This window comes from Ascaphus truei, unplaced genomic scaffold (assembly GCF_040206685.1).
Source record: "Ascaphus truei isolate aAscTru1 unplaced genomic scaffold, aAscTru1.hap1 HAP1_SCAFFOLD_668, whole genome shotgun sequence".
Taxonomy (NCBI): Eukaryota; Metazoa; Chordata; class Amphibia; order Anura; family Ascaphidae; genus Ascaphus; species Ascaphus truei.
The window spans coordinates 90,001-110,013 of NW_027457001.1; the positions used below are offsets into that span (position 1 = coordinate 90,001).

At 47.2% G+C, this 20,013-nt stretch overlaps 1 protein-coding gene across 1 annotated transcript; it reads right to left on the minus strand.

Annotated features, from left to right (window-relative positions):
* Positions 1-12,204: 12,204 nt before the first annotated feature.
* Positions 12,205-15,349, minus strand: LOC142485934 (uncharacterized). The gene is made up of 3 exons (XM_075584597.1): positions 15,169-15,349; positions 13,661-13,738; positions 12,205-13,295 (listed from the first exon to the last, which is right to left on the minus strand). Exons 2-3 carry the CDS (start codon positions 13,707-13,709, stop codon positions 12,223-12,225), a joined length of 1,122 nt encoding a protein of 373 aa, XP_075440712.1. The 5' UTR covers positions 13,710-13,738; positions 15,169-15,349; the 3' UTR covers positions 12,205-12,222.
* Between the last annotated feature and the right edge of the window lie 4,664 nt (positions 15,350-20,013).

Genomic DNA, 20,013 nt, shown 5'->3' on the forward strand with positions numbered 1-20,013 from the left:
AGGCACACAGGCACACTCACAGACACACAGGCACACTGACAGACACACACACACACACAGGCACACTGACAGGCACACTCACAGACACACAGGCACACTCACAGACACACAGGCACACTCACAGACACACAGGCACACTCACAGACACACAGGCACACTCACAGACACACAGGCACACTCACAGACACACAGGCACACTCACCGGCACACTCACAGGCACACTGACAGACACACAGGCACACTGACAGACACACAGGCACACTCACAGACACACTCACAGACACACAGGCACACTCACAGACACACAGGCACACTGACAGACACACAGGCACACAGGCACACTCACAGACACTCAGTCTGTCACTCACACACTCACCGGGTCACACGTGGCAGCAGTGGGGTCTCCGCACGGCAGTGGGCCCTCTCCAAGACATGGGACACACAGCGCAGCGTGGGCCTCAGCAGCAGCAGGTCCCAGCAGCAGCAGCAGCAGCAGCAGGTCCCAGCAGCAGCAGCAGCAGGTCCCAGCAGCAGCAGCAGCAGGTCCCAGCAGCAGCAGCAGCAGGTCCCAGCAGGAGCAGGAGCAGGTCCCAGCAGCAGCAGCAGCAGGTCCCAGCAGGAGCAGGTCCCAGCAGGAGGCGCGCACGGGGGAAGCTGGGTTTGCACTTCCCCCTCCGTCCCACGTGGGGAGCGGAGGGTGCGGGGGGGCTGGATCGCGCGCTTGTTTTGGGCTTCCCCCTCCGTCCCACGTGGGGAGCGGAGGGGGGAGGGTGTGGGGGCTGGATCGCGCGCGGCACTTGTTTTGGGGTTCCCCCTCCGTCCCACGTGGGGAGCGGAGGGGGGGGGGCTGGGTTGCACGCGGGGCTTGGTTTGGGCTCCCCCTCCGTCCCACGTGGGGAGCGGAGGGGGGGGGCTGGGTTGCGCGCGGGGCTTGGTTTGGGCTTCCCCCTCCGTCCCACGTGGGGGGGGGGGAGGGATGCGGGGGATTCTGGGTTGCTGGGGGGAACAGGCAGCGCAAATGGCAGGACACTCTGCTTGCCCTGTGCACGCGCGCCGGGACCACAGGTTTTGCCGCCATTTTTTTTAACTTTTTTTTTAACCCAATCAGGGAGGGGGATTATTTATTTATTTATTTAAAAAAAAAAAAAAAAAAAATTGGCACGAGCAGGGGAATTCATTGAGCTGCAGCACGGGTCGCCAGCTGCCTAAATCCACTCGCAACGGGCGACAGGTTAACATTATTTGTCGAGCACTGGCTATTGGCATTAGGAATAAATATGCCATTAAGCACAATATGTGTGCCCTCTTTCACGGTGAAATGTTTATCCTTGGCAATCTTCCAGAAACCATACCTGTCTTCTAGCTTATCCTGCACACGTTCAAAACAGTCATTAGTTGATAAAGTGAATCTTACTGAGGAATTAAAATTGCGCGCATGCCCACGTTCTTGGTAATAAGGATATTTGGCTCTAATCAAATCATAGATTTGACGTGTGTTAGCTTTGTGTCCGCAAGTGGACAAAATCGCTTCTGCTATCATGAATTTATACCCTCTGTGCGGATTCATATTCTTAACGAATTCATCAGCCATTGCAGATTAACACAAGATGTGTGCAGGTCTCTGTTCTTTGCTCATAAGAATGAAAGTGGTCAATGCCTAACAATTTGCTGTGTTTCCTTTTCAAGGTCATAAAAAGTATAAACTGTTACTCCTTTTTTGAAGCACCAATTGGATATGTTGAATTAATTGGTTTAACGTTTGTGGTTTCTGATAGCCGTTTGTCTGACAAACATGTATCATTTTTTTATCTCGTTTCTCACAACATTCCGAGACTTTTAATTAAGTAACATTGTGGGTTCTTGAAAAATAAAATAGAGCACTGTGTGAAAATAGTGCTTACACAGCCATATAATGAAATACACAGACACCTGCAAAAGGAAATGTTTTTTTTCCGCATAAATTTCTGTGTGTATTTGAAAGTCTGGTTAACTCCCTGTCTGCATCAGTTGAAGTACGTGTGTATATATATATATATATATATATATATATATATATATATATATATATATTGTGACAAACGGCTTACTCCGGGGCTCCGTCGTTTGTCCGGGACTGTTTAGAACACGGTCTTTTAGGGTAGGTTAAATGATGAGGCGTCACGTACTGTTCCTTTAAACAGGCTATGCCTGGTTTATTCAGTCCCAGGCACTGAGACTGCCACAGTGCATACAACAGAAAACAGATCAAAACAAAAGCTGCTCACCTGAGCGATAACTTAACTTAGATATCCCTGACTCAGGGTTGGAAGTGGCTTTTCCACTTCCAACATCAAAACATGGTACTTTTGCAGTCTTACACAAATGAACAGAAAGATTGAACCTGTTTGGGGAAGAGGCTTCTCCCCTCTGTAGTTCAGCAGCCTTCCAGCCTCCTGGCTCTTGTGGGGAGACCAGAGCAAACAGGAAATCAGTCTTTCATACCTGATTCCTAATTAGCATGACAGGAGACAGAAATCAGGCAGCAGACAAACTCTGGTCTGGATCTCTCATCCCTCAGTTCCAGCGCTTGCCAAACTGTGGGATGGAGTGTATGTATTATAAGGCTGCACTCCCAGGCCAAACAGGATAGAAACTGTCTAGTATCCTGGGAGCCCTATATACGGAATTTATTACCATCCCCTGGTTTCTGTCACATATCCTCCCCCCCAGCTCAGACCTCGAGGGATGAGCGACCATGGATATTAGGGAGTGCATCCTTGACAACCCGTCAGCATTGCCATGTTTGTGCCCTGACCTGTGTTCCACAGAAAATTTAAAGGGTTGTAGGCTTAGGAACTACCTGGTCACTCTAGCATTCTTTTCCCTGTTTTGACACATCCAGGTAAGGGGTGCATGATCTGTGACCAACCGGAATTTTCTCCCCAACAGGTAGTATTTGAGCGTCTCTACAGCCCACTTTATTGCGAGACACTCTTTCTCTACTATGGAGTAATTTTTCTCCTGGGGATTTAGTTTCCTACTTAAATAAAGGATGGGGTGCTCCTCACCTTGAGACTCCTGGGAGAGTACCGCCCCCAGCCCTACCTCAGATGCGTCGGTTTGGACTACGAACTCTTTGGAGAAGTCAGGTGTGACCAACACTGGTTGGGCACAGAGAGCTTCTTTCAGGCTTCTAAAGGCCTGTTCGGTTTCGGGGGACCACTTTACCATTAGCGGTCCTCTTGCTTTTGTGAGGTCAGTTAGTGGGGTTGCCTTAGTTGCAAAATTGGGAATAAACCTTCTATAGTACCCAATTAAGCCCAAAAAGGTCCTTACTTGTTTTTTTGTAACTGGCCTTGGCCAATTTTGTATCGCCTCCACTTTGAGTGTTTGGGGTTTGAGTAAACCTCTGCCAATAGAATATCCCAGATACTTGGCCTCCTCCAGACCAATAGTGCATTTAGCGGGGTTAGCAGTTAGTCCAGCAGACCGGACTGCGTCAAGCACAGCTTGGACCTTTGGAAGGTGGGATTGCCAATCTTCACTATGGATTACCACATCATCCAGGTAGGCGGCAGCATACCGAGCATGTGGTTTTAAAATTTTATCCATCATTCTTTGGAATGTGGCGGGAGCTCCATGTAAGCCAAAAGGCAACACCTTATACTGAAAGAGGTCGTCTGGGGTTGAGAAGGCTGTCTTTTCTTTTGCCCTTTCTGTGAGGGGAACCTGCCAGTACCCTTTTGTTAGGTCTAGGGTTGTGAGATATCGGGCTTTGCCCAGTCTCTCTACAAGTTCATCTACCCTGGGCATAGGATAAGTATCAAATTTTGACACCGCGTTTAGTTTCCGGTAGTCATTACAAAACCTTGTTGTACCATCTGGCTTTGGGACTAAGACTATAGGGCTGTTCCACCCACTTTGGGATTCCTCAATTACACCTAGTTTTAGCATTTTTTTAACCTCTAAACTTATAGCCTTTCTTTTGGCCTCTGGGATTCGGTACGGTTTAAGGTTAACTCGGACCCCCGGTTCAGAGACTAGGTCATGTTCAATTACGCTAGTTCTACCTGGCCGTATAGAGAAGATTTCTTTGTTTCTTTTCACTAAATTCTGAACCTCTCGTTTCTGATGAACAGACAGTGTTTCAGCTATGCTAACCTCTGGGTCAGTTTCTTGATTCTCTGACGGACCTGGGGGTACTAGGGTTAACAAGACTTCTCTATCTTTCCAGGGCTTGAGTAGGTTTATATGGTAAATTTGCTCAGGTTTCCTCCTACCTGGCTGTCTTACCTTATAATTTACTTCTCCCACTCTTTCCAAGACCTCATATGGCCCATGCCATTTAGCAAGGAATTTACTCTCCACGGTGGGAACCAGAACTAGTACCCTATCACCTGGAGAAAAAATTCTGACCCTAGCACCCTTATTATATGTATTCCTCTGTGCTTCTTGAGCTTTCTCCATGTGTTCCCTCACTATGGGTAGGACTGCAGCAATGCGGTCCTGCATCTGGGCAACATGCTCTATTACACTTCTGTAAGGGGTAACCTCGTGTTCCCAAGTCTCTTTGGCTATATCCAGTAAGCCCCTTGGGTGTCGGCCATACAATAGTTCAAACGGGGAGAAGCCTGTGGATGATTGGGGAACTTCCCTAATGGCAAATAACAGGTACGGTAACAAACAATCCCAGTTTTTCCCATCTTTATCAACCGCCCGCCGTAACATGCTCTTTAACGTTTTATTGAACCTTTCCACTAAACCATCTGTTTGTGGATGATAGACTGAGGTTCTGAGATGCTTGATTTTTAGGAGTTTACATAGCTCTTTCGTTACTTGGGACATAAATGGTGTTCCCTGGTCAGATAGAATCTCTTTAGGAATCCCGACCCGGGAAAACAGAACTACTAACTCTTTTGCTATGTTTTTAGCTGAGGTGCTACGTAGGGGAACTGCCTCCGGATATCGGGTGGCATAATCTAATATTACCAATATATGCTGATGTCCCCTAGCAGACTTTATTAGGGGTCCTACTAGATCCATAGCAATCCGGTCAAATGGTACCTCTATTATGGGAAGGGGTACCAATGGGCTGCGGTACGCCTTGAACGGGGCGGTGATCTGACATTCTGGGCATGAGGAACAATAATTCGTAATTTCTGCCAGAACCCCAGGCCAATAGAAGCTTCGGAGAACCTTTTCTTTTGTCTTTTCCACCCCTAGGTGTCCCCCCAATGGATGACTATGTGCGAGGTGTAATACTACGTTACGGAATGTCCGTGGTACCAACAATTGTTTAGTTGTAACTGATTTCCTTTTATCAACCCGATATACTAGGTCGTTCTCTACCTCGAAGTAGGGGTAAGCAAGTGACCTATCTGGTTGGCCAGGAGTACTATTCTGGTCCCGTATATTTCCCCTTGCTACCGCTAATGTGGGGTCCTCCCACTGGGCCTTCTTAAAACTCCCAGGACTGACCTCTAGGTCAGCGAGGGTCTTATCCGGTTCTGGGGTGGTAAGTGTCTGCTCAACATCTTGATTTGGGGTATTCCCTACCAAAGTAGTGATGGGGAAGGGAATTTTACAGCACTCCTCCTTTTCCCCCTTCTTATTTGGGCCCTCGTCAACCTCCATTTCTGAAAAAGGGAAAGGATTTGTTTCTTCTAATACTTCGTTATGGTCCGCTATTGAACTCTGGGCGCTATTCTGAGCGGGGGACCACATTTTTAGAAAATGGGGAAAGTCGGTCCCTATTAACACATCATGTGCCAGTTTGGGTACAATACCCACCTTGAAATCTAAAGAACCAAACTCTGTTTCAAAAAAAACATCAACAGTGGAATATTCATGATTATCCCCATGTATACAACAAATTGCCACTCTTTGTGAACTGTTTCCCTGTTTCTTCTTAATGGGCAAGAGGTATTCGGACACTAGTGTGACCATGCTCCCAGAGTCAAGAAGTGCCCGAACCCTCTTACCATTAACCTTTACAAATGCCCACAGATGGTTATTCAAGGGGTCCTCTGGGCTAGGGCCCATACATTGGGACAACAGCGAATAAGGTTCCACGCTGTTGCATTGCATGGGCTCATAATTTAGTGGGCAGATTTTTGCTGTGTGGCCCCTCTCATGACAATTTACACATTTAGGTACATAGTCTGTGTCCCACTTAGAGCCTTTTCCCGGCTCCCCATGTTGGCTATTGCCCTTAGTGTGCGAACCACTGTTGCTGGTGCTGCGTGAAGGTGGTCGCCGCTCTTCAGCGCCCCTTAACCCCGGTACCCTTTTACCGTCTCTGGAAGAGTCCTGGAACCTCGGGTAGTGGGGTTGCTCCACGACTGTGGGTTGCGGGTGCTCTTCTGCTGCATTGTACCTTTCTACGAGGGCCACAAGCTCATCCGCATTGTGGGGGTCACTCCGACTGACCCAACGGCGTAAGGCAGAGGGAAGTTTCCTCAAGAACTGGTCCATGACCAACCGTTCCACGATGTGGCTGGCTGAGTTGATCTCGGGTTGTAGCCACTTCCGGGCGAGGTGGATGAGGTCATACATCTGGCTTCGGGTGGCTTTATCCATCGTGAAGGACCATGCATGAAACCTTTGGGCGCGAACAGCCGTGGTTACGCCGAGGCGGGCGAGGATCTCGAACTTCAATTTTGCATAGACGTTAGCTTCGGCTGGCTCTAGATCAAAGTAAGCCTTCTGGGGTTCGCCGCTTAGGAAGGGTGCGATTAGACCAGCCCACTCAGCTTCTGGCCATCCCTCTCTCTGTGCCGTGCGTTCAAACGTGAGAAGATAGGCTTCCACATCATCCGAGGGTCCCATCTTCTGAAGGTAGTGGCTTGCCCTGGTCATTTTCGGAACTGGGGCTGCCGCTGCCAGTGGAAGGTTACTGATAGTCCCCCTCAGGATCTCGAGTTCCTGCTGTAAGCCCTGAGCGAACCGCTGTTGCTCCTCTCTCAGCAAGCGGTTTGTCTCTTGCTGGTTTGCATTCGCGTTTTGCAGGGCTTCATTCGTCTGTTGCTGGTTTGCATTCGCCTGTTGCTGGTTGGCATTCGCCTGTTGCTGGTTGGCATTAATCTCTTGCTGGGCTATTAGCAGCTGTTGATGGGCTGCATTTGTCTGCTGCTGGTTTGCATTAGTTTCTTGCTGGGCTATTAACAGCTGTTGCTGGGTTTCATTCGCGTCTTTCTGGGCAGCGACATTGCGTACCAGCGCACCCACCACGTCTTCCATCTTGTTTGCAGAGGATGAAAAAAACTTTTTTTTTTTTTTCAAAGTTCTTCAACCCGCAGACCCCCTAGTGCTCTGCCCGCATTCTCCACCATATGTGACAAACGGCTTACTCCGGGGCTCCGTCGTTTGTCCGGGACTGTTTAGAACACGGTCTTTTAGGGTAGGTTAAATGATGAGGCGTCACGTACTGTTCCTTTAAACAGGCTATGCCTGGTTTATTCAGTCCCAGGCACTGAGACTGCCACAGTGCATACAACAGAAAACAGATCAAAACAAAAGCTGCTCACCTGAGCGATAACTTAACTTAGATATCCCTGACTCAGGGTTGGAAGTGGCTTTTCCACTTCCAACATCAAAACATGGTACTTTTGCAGTCTTACACAAATGAACAGAAAGATTGAACCTGTTTGGGGAAGAGGCTTCTCCCCTCTGTAGTTCAGCAGCCTTCCAGCCTCCTGGCTCTTGTGGGGAGACCAGAGCAAACAGGAATTCAGTCTTTCATACCTGATTCCTAATTAGCATGACAGGAGACAGAAATCAGGCAGCAGACAAACTCTGGTCTGGATCTCTCATCCCTCAGTTCCAGCGCTTGCCAAACTGTGGGATGGAGTGTATGTATTATAAGGCTGCACTCCCAGGCCAAACAGGATAGAAACTGTCTAGTATCCTGGGAGCCCTATATACGGAATTTATTACCATCCCCTGGTTTCTGTCACAATATATATATATATATATATATATATATATATATATATATATATATATATATATATATATATAAATATATCTCTCTCATAAATATATATATATTGTGACAAACGCCCCTCTTTTGTAGGGCCGACGCCTGTCTGGGTTCTTCCCGACACAGTCTTCTAGGGTTATTTAATTCAAAAACAGGATCATGCAAAGTATTAAGCTGCTTAACTCAGGCTTCTGCCTGCTTTATTTTCATCCAAGTAATGTACTGCAGCTTTAACATGTGAAGGTTAGAGGTACTCAGATACTTTCATTCAGCAGTTCACACATTTCAGTGTTACAGTATTTCCCACATTGTTATTTCAAGTAAAAAAGAAACCAAATGATATAAACAAAATCCTATCCCTTTCAGGGATCTAACTACACATAGAATCAGCCTCTAACTGCTGCTGGGCCAACTAACCTGGTTCCCCCAGTTTAAACAATGCCCTCTCAATTAGGGTCACTAGATACAGCATAGTCCATTACAAACAGTAATACATCTTTGTTTGGCTTATGTGTTTTGTGGTGGGTACTCGGACCCAGGTGTCCGGCAAATCCTCTGGGACTGTGATACTTGGAGGGGCCGTCAACCCCGAAACTGGAAACAGGGGAGCAGCGATACCCCCAGCCTCCAGGCTCTAAGGAGAGAGAGTGAAATGCAAAACCTCTCTGCTCTAAGTACCTGTGCATGTGATTAGAAGAGCAGGTGAGGGAGAACTAGAGCCATTGTAATCTGTGGTCTGGATTTTCCATCCAGCTGCCTGAGTTAATGGGAAGATGTGGAACGGATCATTTTTAACTATTCCTGCACTTTCTGACCTAAAATGGGGCAGAAAGCTGCCTAACATCTTTGGACTATGTCACAATATATAAAGTGTATATTGTACTTATGTATATTGTAGTGTATATATATATATATATATATATATATATATATATATATATATATATATATATATATATATATATATATATATATATAATGCAGGAGTACACACAACATATTGATGGCAGTAAGTAGGCCTTGTATGAAACCTATTTAAATGGTGATAAACATGAGTGAATTAAGTAATAAACATTTGTTTGAGCCCAATACTGTTAGAGGCTCACAGTTAGTATAGTTCTCAAACATTAGGCCTGTATTATTAAAATAGTGTGTTTTCACAAGGAAGCATGAAGTGTATGTTTTTTGTAAATACATCTATACCAGTTTAGATAGTACTATATATACATACATACATACATACATACACACACTGTGTGTGTGTGTGTGTGTGTGTGTGTGTGTGTGTGTGTGTGTGTGTGTGTACATATATCCATACATACTACATATTTATTAGTATACATTCAGAGATGTTCTTGAAACAAGAACACATAAATGATTAAAGGACAACATTACAATGGCCAAGGCCAAGGTAAGTATGTATGTATGTATGTCTTTATTTGTATAGCGCCATAAAATGTACATAGCGCTTCACAGTAGTAATACATGTCATATAAATAACAAATATAAATAACACATCATGGGAATAAGTGCTTCAGACATACTGTAAAAGTAACATTAAGGAAGGAGTCCCTGCTCCGAGGAGCTTACAATCTAATTGGTAGGTAGGGAGAATGTACAGAGACAGTAGGAGGGAATACTAGTAAGTGCGTCTGCAGGAGGCCAAGCTTTGTGTCATGTGTCCATGATTATCCAGTGCTACTCATATGCTTCTTTAAGCAGATGTGTCTTAAGGTGGGTCTTAAAGGTGGATAGCGAGGGGGCTAGTCGGGTATTGAGGGGAAGAGCATTCCAGAGGTGTGGGGCAGAAAGTGAGAAAGGTTTAAGGCGGGAGAGGGCTTTAGATACAAAGGGGGTAGAAAGAAGACATCCTTGAGAAGAATGCAAGAGTCGTGATGGTGCATAGCGAGAAATTAGGGCTGAGATGTAATGAGGGGCAGAAGAATGTAAAGCTTTAAAAGTGAGCAGTAGAATTGAGTGTGAGATACGCGATTTAATCGGAAGCCAGGAGAGGGATTTCAGCAGGGGAGACGCTGAGAAAGATTTAGGAAAGAGTAGAGTGATTCTGGCAGCAGTGTTTAGGATATTTTGTAGGGGAGACAGGTGAGAGGTAGGAAGGCCGGACAGCAGGAGGTTACAGTAATCAAGACGGGAGAGAATGAGGGCCTGAGTCAGAGTTTTAGCAGTTGAGTAACAGAGGAAAGGGCGTATCTTTGTGATATTGCGGAGGAAAAGGCGACAAGTTTTAGAAACGTTTTGAATATGAGAGGAGAATGAGAGAGAGGAATCAAGTGTGACCCCTAGGCAGCGTGCTTGGGCTACTGGGTGAATGATCGTATTTCCAATAGCAATGTGGAAGGATGTAGTAGGGCCAGGTTTGGGAGGTAGTATAAGGAGCTCTGTTTTTGCCATGTTAAGTTTCAGTCGGCGGATGGCCATCCAGGATGATATTCCAGAGAGGCATTCAGAAACTTTGGTCTGTATAGCAGGTGTAAGGTCAGGGGTTGAAAGGTAAATTTGTGTGTCGTCAGCATAGAGGTGATATTTAAACCCAAAAGATGTGATTAGGTCACCTAGAGAGAGTGTGTAGAGAGAAAAGAGAAGGGGTCCCAGGACAGAGCCCTGGGGTACCCCCACAGAGAGATCAATAGAGGAGGAGGAGGTGTTAGCAAAAGAGACACTGAAGGTACGATGGGAGAGGTAAGAGGAGATCCAGGATAAAGCTTTGTTCCGAATACCAAGAGTATGGAGAATGTGAAGGAGAAGAGGGTGGTCCACGGTGTCGAATGCTGCAGAGAGGTCGAGTAATATGAGCAGAGTGTAATGACCTCTGTCTTTAGCAGCGTGGAGGTCGTCAGTTATTTTAGTGAGGGCTGTTTCAGTAGAGTGAGCAGTGCGGAAGCCAGATTGTAGAGGGTCTAGTACAGAATAGGTGTTGAGAAAGTGTAGCAATCGAGAGAATACAAGACGTTCAAGGAGTTTGGAGGCAAAAGGCAGGAGGGAGACAGGTCGATAGTTAGAAGGACAGGTAGGGTCAAGCTTGCTGTTTTTGAGTAATGGTATAACGGTTGCATGCTTGAAGGATGAAGGAAAGGTACCAGAGAAGAGGGAAGAGTTAAAGATCTGTGTGAGCATAGGGATTATAGAAGGAGCAAGAGGTTTTAGGAGATGGGAGGGAATGGGATCAAGAGGGCAAGTGGTAGAGAGAGAAGAGGAGATCAGCAGTGATACATCCTCCTCCGAGATAGCAGAAAAAGAGTCAAGAAAGACAGGAGGAGAGTTGGGAAGCATTGTGGGATGGGAGGAGGCAACAGATGGGATGTTCTGCCGTATGGACTCCACCTTATTCTTAAAAAAGTCAGCAAATTCCTGAGGTGAGATGGAGGAAGAAGAGGAGGCAGCTGAGGGTGGTCTGAGTAGAGAGTCAAAGACAGAAAAGAGACGGCGTGGGTTAGACTTGTGTGTGTTGATTAGTGATGAAAAGTAGGTTTGTTTAGCCTGAAAGAGGGCAGAGTTGAAACAGGATAGCATAAATTTGTAGTGAATGTAGTCTGCGAGCGTATGAGATTTCCTCCAGAGGCGTTCAGAGGAACGAGTGGAGGAACGCAGCATGCGTGTGTGGGAGTTTAGCCAGGGTCTGGGGTTAGAAGGGCGAGGACGGCAGAGAGAAAGTGGGGCATGAAGATCAAGAGAGGAAGATAAGGCAGAGTTGTAGTTCCTGAACAGGTTGTCAGGGTCTGAAGCGGAACTGAGAGAAGAGAGGGAGGAGCGTAAAGTGGAATCAAGAGCTGGTAGGTTAATAGAGTGCAGGTTTCTGCAAAAACGAGGGCGAGATGGAGATGGAGATGGAGAGAAGCGAGAGAGAGAGAGAGATATTTTACACATAATCCTGCTGTACACGGACAAGAAAGATGTTTGCAGTTAAATAGATGTGTGTTTTTAATTGCATGTGAATAATATGCACATGCAATGATTACATCAAGTAACACACCCAAATACAATGTTTTGCAGGTAAGTCAATTGCAGCTTCTCTAAACATAGCAACTGGCTCCTGCTGGACCATTACTGAACAGACGATTAATACATCAATATTTATAACACTATTCATTAATTAGGACTGTTAACATTTCCAAAACTTCACGTGTACAAGAACATACTTGAAAGTTTGGAAACAACACAGTCTTCAGCATACATACAATATTAATTAGATAATCTGAAGTCAACAAAACAAGGCCAAAGACATATTTAGTGAATTATAACATTTATTTTTTTGGTTCCTTTTGAGAGCGAGTAACAGGCCTGCTTGTTGTCTCTTGCATTTTCCTTTTTCGTTTTGCAACAACTTTAGCCACAACAGAGCCACTTTGAGTGGCCTCTGGCACTTCACGGGCAGGGCTTGTGGCCAGTGACTCAACTACAGGGCTTTTGGGCAGTGACTGTTCACCGACAGGGATTTTGGGCAGTGACTGTTCACCGACAGGGCTTTTGGGCAGTGACTGTTCACCTACAGGGCTTTTGGGCAGTGACTCACCTACAGGGCTTTTGGGCAGTGACTGTTCACCGACAGGGCTTTTGGGCAGTGACTGTTCACCTACAGGGCTTTTGGGCAGTGACTCACCTACAGGGCTTTTGGGCAGTGACTGTTCACGGACAGGGCTTGTGCCCACTGACACATGTGAGCAAGTTGGTAGACACTGCACAAGTGATAGTTGGTCTGTTTCATGTGTGTCTTTTTTTGTTTTTGACCAAAAACTGGTCAGTAGTAACTGCTTGTGCTGTTTTGTTTTTGTCGCCTCCTTTGTAGGTGTCAGCTGCTGATTTTGTACAGATGGCAGCGGTAGGATGTCGTCAGGAACCTGCACAGCAATGTCTGCTACTTGACCGGTAACATTCGGACCTGGGGAATGAAGATCAGATGCATGTGGTGAAAACTGACCAGCATGTAAAGATCCTGCCTGTGAGGTGTTGAAGTTGAATTGTGGTACATTAGTGATTCTCAAGTAATTTGCTTGGGTTTGCTGTACAACTAATGCTTCGAATGAGGTGTTGATTTTTTGCAACTGTTTAGGCACTTCAGTGAAGACTCTGTGGAGATGTGCCAATTGTGATACTGTTTCTTCCTGCAGTGCAATCATCCTTTCCAGCACTGTCATCAGGTCAGAATGGCGACGATTTTCTGCTTCCACAATTTTTCCCTCAGAAGCTACAATTGCATCGTATGTGGTAGTTGCTGGACGATTTGGCGGTAAAACAGTTTCAATTGGAACCTCTTCATGCTCACTTGCTTGTATTTCTGTGTCTATGGCGGCATCATCATCATCCTCATCATCATGTTCTAAAAATAAATGTACACATTATTAAATGGCATGTTAATCTCTGCTGTGTTACTATGTAATTCTACTGTGTCATAAGTAACACCTAACATGTTTCCATACGTTTTATAACCTCACATTAAAAACTACCTTGACTTACGAATAATGTTTGGACTCAGTATGAAATATGAATGATTGAAAACTTGCTCTAAACTCAGAACTCCTACATGATAGTTCACATCACTAACACAATACATGTTGCCTTACACTTAATTTTCACTGACACTAAGTAATCCTATTTAAAGAAGATGTGCAAAACAAATAATGTACATGACAACATAACATATAGAAGTGCACATATTATATGGCCACCAACTGATACACTCACCTTCTAGGTGTGTTGAGCTGCATGACCCAGGTGAAGACACTTTTTCCATCTCAGGTGACACATGTCCTCCAGGGGCAACTACATATAACAATAACATTAGTTTTACATTTACATGTGTAAATATTGAACAAACACTTATTGTATGTTCTGTATTTATGAGTACCTAACAGCATCAGTTCCTTAAGCGAAAATGTGTGTGTGAAAGTGAACATAAATAGTTTTAATAACAATGTACATGCCTGTGTACTTAGAACTTTTGAGTTCCCTAACATACAACATACTATGTTTCTGCAGTAATGCGTGAGGATAAATAGATTAAATTTGTACATAAAAATCATATGTTGTGTAGTCATATCAGTATCATAATGTACATAACTATCATGAGATGAACATTCACAATGGTTATCATGAAGGTGGTCATATTGCAAAAAGTTTTGTTTTTGGTACAGGATATGTGTGGTACATTAATAGAAGATGTGGCATACCTGAATGTGGCTGTCACTCAACAAGACAACACATGCAGTGTGTGATAATGTGTCGTTGATAGTAGTTCAACTATAGATATGAGTGAACTAATGTGTGACGTACGGTTTGATAACTAATGAGTTGTTGGGGCATTTAGTAGCTAGAGTTAAGCTTTCAAATGAGTGTGATTAACTTCAGTTGTGCTAGTCAGGTTGTAAGAACGGTATTCCCTTCCCCAAAAAGCCTAATCAGCCAGACCTTTCAATTACTTCAAACAGGTGAAAATGGTGTGAACTAAGTTGACCCTAAGATGAGCCTGTAATTTGTGTGTGTGCTGAACCCCACCCCCTCTGTTGAAGTGTATGCTGTGATGAGATATTAATTGCAGCTGCTTTAACACAATGGTAGAGGAGCTAAATAGTCGTCTGCAGTGTTTAAGTTATGAACACAATGACATAACATATGCTACATGTGCCTCATTATGCTGTCTGTATATGACATAAAGCAAAAATGGACCTTTTCATAAACAACTATAGATGTGTTAGTGCAAGTGATGTTTGTAGGGCGTTGCATGCAATATATTTGATGCATGTTTAAAATAGGCAGTAATGTCGTGTTTGTAGGAGTAAAATAAATAAAATACACAATAATATTATACATATTTATGTTCTGTACCTGTAGCTACTAATAATTTCTCATTATCATGTGTTACACATGTGTGCTACCCTGTTGTTCCCCATCTTCGCCCACAATAAATTGCTTCCAATGCAGCAAAGCATTGTGGGAATTCACATGCAAATGAGCACGCAATGCAACGTGGTATATTAGTTACTGCTTTTAGTAGGACTACAACAGATATGTCTAATTTGACACACACACACATATATATATATATATATATATATATATGAGAGACAGAGAGAAACAGACATATACATATATAGATGTAGGTATGTTTATATTGGGAAGACACTATAAAAAGCTGCGTAAATATGCAAAATAACTGTAAACAACGACACGCCTAGTACAGTAATATTTCTCACCTGGTGGAAATTGTGAGGGATAAATTCCAATATCACGGTCACCAGCCAATCCCTCCACGACAACGGGAAGTAATTTTGCCCGAAGCAGCTCCTCCAATGGAGTTCTGCTTGATGCACTTGTCCGCCCTTGAAAAACAAATAAAATATATGAGGTAAATTAATAATAATACAAGCACCAGTTTCCTACACTGCTAGCTGTTCCAAGAGATAGCAAACATGCTGTTTTAGGTGTAATATGTGAAGCACATGAGCATTCACTACTAAACCTATACATGTAAGCAAGCTTGCATTCATATTGTATGCAGTTATGGCAAATTGACCGCCTGTGTTTAGTTGTCCTTGTAACGCATGATAAAAAGCTGTGTTTCCACACTAATTAACATAGAAAGATATTCTGAACCCATATTTGCATATGAACAAAACTCAGATGACCTAGGATCACATGTATTTGAATAATAAATGTAAAGGTACACTTACCTAGTAAATGTCCATAGATACTGTCAAGGTGCTCCAGAATCCCAGTGACAAGAGCTCTATTTTCCTGGTCATTGAAGCGAGGATTACGTGGCTCCTCCACACGTTTCTTCCGAGCAGGTTTAGGGTCAGAGCTTGGCTGGTGCTGACTGGACTCTCCTTCTTCCAATGGAAGAGCCTCCAAAAGCTGGCCACCAGCAAGCACGCCACCACCAGACACCCCATCAGCAACTGCGCCACCAGCAGCACTCCCAGCACCAGCACTCCCACTCCTAGCACCAGCACTCCCACTCCTAGAACCAGCACTCCCACTCCTAGCACCAGCACTCCCACTCCCAGCACCAGCACTCCCACTCCCAGCAACAGCACTCCCACTCCCAGCAACAGCACTCCCACTCCCAGCAACAGCACTCCCACTCCCAGCAACATCACTCCCACTACCAGCAACACCACTCGCACTCCCAGCAACATCACTCCCCTGAACAGTACGTTCACTCCGACGCGTACTCGTACGAGTAGCACTCCCACTCCCACCAGCATCACTCTTCCCACGCTTTGCGGGCATACTTACAGCACTCACAAAAAACAGACAACAAATGTACAGCCAATCACACGAAACACTTTCACATATAAAACAAGACAAAGATGTAAACAAAACAACAAAGGACAAAGCTTTCCCAATACACAACAAGTCTCTCAGTCAATATGCAAATCTTAAATCACCATGCTCTGTGCGTCTCTCTCTTTCTCACTCCCAACAACACAGAGAATGATTAGCAGTACACGTTGCCTTTAAATATGGCGCGCTATCCAATACATGCTTGGTTCGCCTGATTCAGCAAGATTTGTGATTGGGCAACCTAACAGCACCCCGCCACGCACGCCGATACACCTGTGTGTGATCGGCAAATCATCGTGAGAGTGGGCGGATTTGTTTTCGCCTTGATTTTGAATGTATTCGGCACTTACTGCATACGGAGAGGAAAAATCGCCAATAACATGACTAATCGGTTAGCTTGCCGATTTCACATATTCGTCGCTTACTGCATGAGGCCCTATATATGTATTTATACTTGTAATCATTAGTTCAAGGTTCGCAGATTCTCCCTATGGTCAATGTTTTTAAAATGATTGTTTTCTTTCCTCTGCTCTATGCGGTGACGTATATACCTTATACCTCCACCTTTTGTTACACGGAGGAGTTCATTCTTTATCAGGTGTATGAAACTAAGTGTAGTCCCGGTCTGCAATCTTTACCACAAGGCAGTTGCACCGCCTCACCTTCTTGTATCTCTGTGTAAGGGCTAACTCACTTCCCCTGTCACTTTCTGCAAGACTGGGAGGAAAAGCCCCTTACCAGCCTATCACCCCCACAGTCTCAAGAGGTACCTCAATGCAGGTGGCCTTTCATGAGTCTCTGGGTCCAGGTCTGGATAGTTGTCTGCTTGAGGGTCCAGTCTGGCAGGTTCCTGCGTCCTCTGGTTGCAGCGGGTCTCTGGGGATAATGCCAGGCTGCTGTGGTGGAGTCTGACCTTGCAGGAATATGACTTTACCGTACAGGACAAGTAGGGGAGTGAGCTTGGCAATGCCGATGGACTATCCCAGCAGAACGATCCAGGGCTGGCTTGACTCTGATCTTCAAGCGTCCTGTTTGGGGATGAACCCCTTGGGTCGCTACCCCAGAGCTCTCCGCTTAAGGGGGAGGTGTGATGTTAGGGTTAAATATGGCTGCTGTTAATTAAGGTCAAGCCCTGCATTACCCCTACCTGTCAATAATAAAGGTGTATTATATGTTTATATATATATATAGTGTTGGACAAATCCATTTGCTTACAGCCCCGGGGCGACTGGATTTGACCCCGTGGTGACCTCCTCATGGCCGCCCAAGCAGCGCACGCGGTGCTTGCGCTGAAAAAAAAATATTAATATTTTTTTTCTAAATCCAGCAGCCTGATTGGCTGACAGGACTTGGTGGGCTGCCAAGATTTTTTCCCCTCAAGGCCACGCATGCGCATCCTCTTCCTTTCCTGCCGGCTGTTTGAAAAGGTTAGTAGTTGGTAGCAGGGTGTTCCCCCCCCCCCAAGTTCCCCCCTTCCCCCAGTCCCAGCTTCCTCCTGTCCCCGTGTCTGCCCGTGGGGCGGGAGGTGGTAGTAGGGTGTTACTCCCCCGCAGTCTCCGCTTCCCCCCCGGTCCCCGTGTCTGGCCGCTGTCAGTGGTCCCCCCCTGCCGCTGATATTCCCCCGCCTCACATACCCCCCTGCTGCCTCACATTGCCCCCCTGCTGCCTCACATGGTCTCCCCCCTGCCGCCGACAGTCCCACTTGCCGCCGACAGTCCCCCATGTCGCTGATAGTCCCCCCTGCCTCCGATGGCCACCCCCCTGCCACCGATGGTCCCCACCTGCCGCCGATGGTCCCCCCTCGCCGCCGATGGTCCCTGCCTGCCGCCGATGGTCCCCGCCTGCCGCCGATGGTCCCCGCCTGCCGCCGATGGTCCCCCTCTGCCGCCGATGGTCCCCCTCTGCCGCCGATGGTCCCCCTCTTCCGCCGACGGTCCCCCTCTTCCGCTGACGGTCCCCCCCCGCTACCGACAGCCCCCCCTGCCACTGACAGTCACCCCCTGCCACAGACAGTCCCCCCTGCCACCGATGGTCATCCCCCCGCCTCACATGGCCCCGCTGCGGCCGATGGTCCCCCCCTGCCGCCTATGGTCCCCCCTGCTGTTGATAGTCCCCCTCTGCCACCGACGGTCCCCCCTGCCGCCGACGGTACCCCGCTGCCGCCGATGGTCCCCCCCGCTGCTGACAGTCCCCCCTGCTGCTGACAGTCTCCCCCCCCATTCCGCCGATAGTCCCCCCTCATATGGCCCCCTTGCTGCCAACCTTGCTACCCACCCAGTGTCTCTGTTTCTTACCCACCCACCCAGTGTTCGTGTGTCTCACCCACCCTCCCTGTGTCACACCCACCCTCCCTGTGTCTCACCCACCCAAGCACCCATCCTCCATGTGTCTCACCCACCCAAGCACCCACCCTCCATGTGTCTCACCCACCCAAGCACCCTCCTTCCCTGTGTCTCACCCACGCTCCCTGTATTTCAATATGTCTCACCCACCCACACTGTGTCTCACCCACCCTGTGTCTCACCCACCCACCTTGTGTCCCACCCACCCTGTGTCTCACCCACCTACCCTGTGTCTCAAACCCACCCACCCAGTGTGTCTGTGTCTCACCCACCCAGTGTCGCTGTGTCTCACCCACCCACCCAGTGCCCCTGTGTCTCACCCACTCACCCACCCAGTGTCTCATGTGTGTCTCAACCTTGTCTCACCCACCCACACACCCTCCCTTTGTCTCAACCTTGTCTCACCCACCCTCCCTGTGTCTCAACCTTGTCTCACCCAACCACCCATCCACCCATCCACCCTCCCTGTGTCTCAACCTTGTCTCAATGTGTCTCAACCTTGTCTCATCCACCCACCCTCCCTGTGTCTCAACCTTGTCTCACCCACCCACCCTCCCTGTGTCCCAACCTTGTCTCACGCACCCACCCTCCATGTTTCTCAACCTTGTCTCATATGTCTCAACCTTGTCTCACTCACCCACCCTCCCTGTGTCTCAACCTTGTCTCAATGTGTGTCTCAACCTTGTCTCACCCACTTACCCACCCTTCCTGTGTCTCAACCTTGTCTCACCCACCCACCCTCCCTGTGTCTCAACCTTGTCTCACCCACCCACTCTCCCTGTGTCTCAACCACTCACCCACACCATCACCCACACCCTCACCCGCTCACTCTAGCTCACACTCTCAGTGTCTCACTCACACTCTCACACTTTCTCTGTGTCTCGCTCACACTTTCTCTGTGTCTTGCTCACACTTTCTATGCGTCTCTCTAACACTTTCACTGTGTCTCTCTCACACCCTCCCTCTCACACCCTCCCTCTCTCACACCCTTTCTCTCTCTTACACCCTTTCTCTCTCACACACCCTCTCTGTAATGGATCGGGGGACACGCGCCTCTCAGCGTGTCCCTGTCACCTCAAGCCCCACTGCGACTAGCTGCCCCGGTTCCCCACTCCCTCAGTGTCGCACCTCCTCCACCTCGAGACGTTCCTCCGCCTTATAGAAGGCGCGCGTACCCGATCGTTTGTGACGCATCGGGGGACACGCGCCTCTCAGCGTGTCCCCATCACCTCAGGCCCCACTGCGGTAAGCTGCCCCAGTTCCCCGCTTCCTCGGTCTCTCACATCCTCCACGCCGAGCCGTTCCTCCGTGGCGCACGCTGCACGCCCAGGCACGCGATCAAGGTGCACGCCGCACGCCCAGGCACGCGATCAGGGCGCACGCATGGCAGCCTTACAGAAGGCTCGCGCA